This window comes from Alosa sapidissima, chromosome 24 (genome assembly GCF_018492685.1).
Source record: "Alosa sapidissima isolate fAloSap1 chromosome 24, fAloSap1.pri, whole genome shotgun sequence".
Taxonomy (NCBI): Eukaryota; Metazoa; Chordata; class Actinopteri; order Clupeiformes; family Clupeidae; genus Alosa; species Alosa sapidissima.
In genome coordinates this window covers 16,851,715-16,854,214 of record NC_055980.1, presented here as the reverse complement: position 1 = coordinate 16,854,214, position 2,500 = coordinate 16,851,715, and the positions used below count along the sequence as shown (strand labels likewise).

At 44.9% G+C, this 2,500-nt stretch overlaps 1 protein-coding gene across 1 annotated transcript in view; it reads right to left on the bottom strand.

The window, feature by feature from the left end:
- LOC121700727 (protocadherin-15-like) overlaps positions 1 to 2,500 on the bottom strand; it is a 180,616-nt gene that overhangs the window by 17,075 nt on the left and 161,041 nt on the right. Inside the window, 1 exon segment of the mRNA XM_042083929.1 lies at positions 1,049 to 1,142. Coding sequence (XP_041939863.1) covers positions 1,049 to 1,142 — 94 coding nt within the window.

The window sequence follows — 2,500 nt, the reverse complement described above, 5'->3', positions numbered from 1 at the left end:
GGGCCCCTTTGACTGATAGGTCAACCGCATGGTAGACTGAATAAACAACTCCGGTAGGCCATGCGATACTCTAAAGACCGCCTGGCTGTCCTGTTCGGCAAGCCTTAGACTGGCAATGATAAATAAGCACAAGATGCTTTCAATGTTACTGCCTAAAGACATTCTAGAAGCCTCCGTCTAGGAAAGATAGATAACTGCAGACATCGCTTCAATGTCAATAACCAGTCAATAACCAGTGACATACGACATCTTGAATGCACTTCTATTAGCTCCTGTCTGGTCTGCGAAAAACAATAAAGCCACAATCGCTCCATTATTGAAGAAATTTCCTGAATTGCTATTAGCAGTTGTGTTAGACTATAATCTCTAAACTTACCCACTGTGAATGTGTCTGCTTTTGCTTGGGATCATCTTTTCATAAGGTAGCTGCAAGCTTGTTCTGGCTTATTCCCAGGACATTGAAAAGTTTTCATCTCTCAATCTCTTTTTTATTTCCTCTTGCATAGCAAAAAAAAAAAGAAAAACAAAGTTTGTTCCCCCTCACATCCGACAGGAACAAAGAGTAGTGTTACATAAAGGAAAGACCTGCTATAGCAAAGGGGGAGAGCCGTAAGCTGAACTCAGCCCTGTTTCTAAAGGGTCCCTGCAGCTTGTGACTGCGACGCCTAAATGCCAAGCTCTTTGGTAAGGTATTCAGAGCGCATTCTACACCGCAGCGATGGCACTCGGTCCTACCAGTACAGCTCAGTCAGTCACAAAGGAGGTTAGAATGATGTTCTTGCTAGTTCTTGCATGTTATGAAACTTTGCAAAACAGCATGCATGTGCATTGCATGTATCAGTTTCAAAATCACTGGCAATGCAGCCAAGGTTTTGGAGCCTTAATAGGCTAGCTGGGTTGTGTCTGGAGAAAGCACAGCACCCTGCAGTTTCAGTCGATTTTCTTGACAGTGAACCCAGTGGGGATTAGTTTTCCAGACACCTGTAGGGGATAGGGGTGGGGGTGAGTGGGGGTATTAAGGCTTCCCCGGGGAGCGGTCATGACATACCCCATCTGCCTTTCCGTCGGACGCCGTGACAACCAGTGTGTATCGATCCGTCGTCTCCCTGTCCAGCGTCTTGTTCAGAAGCAGGAGTCCAGATCTACATGGATAAATTCAAACACAAACAAGACACTGACACACCACCAAGTAAGTAAATAAACAAATAAAACATACACATGCCTGTGTAAACGAGGCCACTGTGATATTGAAGTAACATGCTGTGGAAATGCGTTTGACAGCCGTGGCTAAGCTCCGTCGAGATTTCATGACATACTCAATGCCACTATTGGGTGATTAGAGAGGGACTTCTGGAGTAAGGAATAAGACTTCAGCCTTCCCCATCTCAGTGGCGTGCTAAAACATAATACATACTATATCGGGATTATGACAGGGCTTTAAATCCATTATTAATCATTAAATCCATTATGAATCCATATGTGATTAATTATATAAGGCTATAGACTATAAGCTTTGAAGTGAAAGTCTCCATCTGAGTTGGCAAAAGTAGCTTCCTGTTTCTCGCGTATTGGACTGTAGCCTTTAAGAATGCCATTCAGACATCATACAGGGTGAAAGAAAGGAAAGTGCTTTAAATGTCAAATGATATGCCAATTGGCTTCAGTTCTTTTACAAAAAATCACTTTGTCAAGTGCACTCATTGAAATATTTGATTTGTGATAGGAAAATAAAGCTTGTATAGTGAGTAGACAATTTTTGTTTTAATGGAAGTTTTTAAATGTACTGGTGGAGTTGTTACAGAACTGGGTGCATACACACACACACACACACACACACACACACACACACACACACACACACACACACACAGCACACACACATTTACTAGAGGAGACACGCACACTCAGACAGAGCCACCCCAAACCGGCCCTCCATTAAAGCCCATCAAAAGCATTAACAAAGGAATATGAGAGATCATTTAACACAACAGCAGGACTCCGCACAATCAGTGAACAACAGAACAGAACAGAACAGAACGGAACATTTTCTATCAGCTCGCTCAGAAGTGCTACTGAAGCGCCAACCACTTGGTGGAGGACTCAGAAATGCAAATGAGCACAGCTCGGAAAACACAGACAGACACAAAAGCAGGGGTCACTCCACAGATCTGATTATTTTGTTCGAATTTTTTTTGTTTTGTTCGAGAGCTGTTCCAATCTTGATGTTATTGTTTCAAAGGTCTCCTCCTCCCCTCCCCGCTCCTCCCCGCTCCTCCCCTCTCCTCTCCTCCCCTCCCCTCCCCTCTCCTCCTCCCCTCCCCTCTCCTCTTCTCTCCTCTCCTCTCCTCTCCGTTCCATTTATATCCACGCCGTAGGAAACACTCTTCTCTCCTCCCCTCTCCTCCCCTCTCCTCTTCTCTTCTCTCCTCTCCTCTCCTCTCCTCTTCTCTCCTCCCCTCCCCGCTCCTCTCCTCTCCTCTCCTCTCCTCCCCTCTCCTCT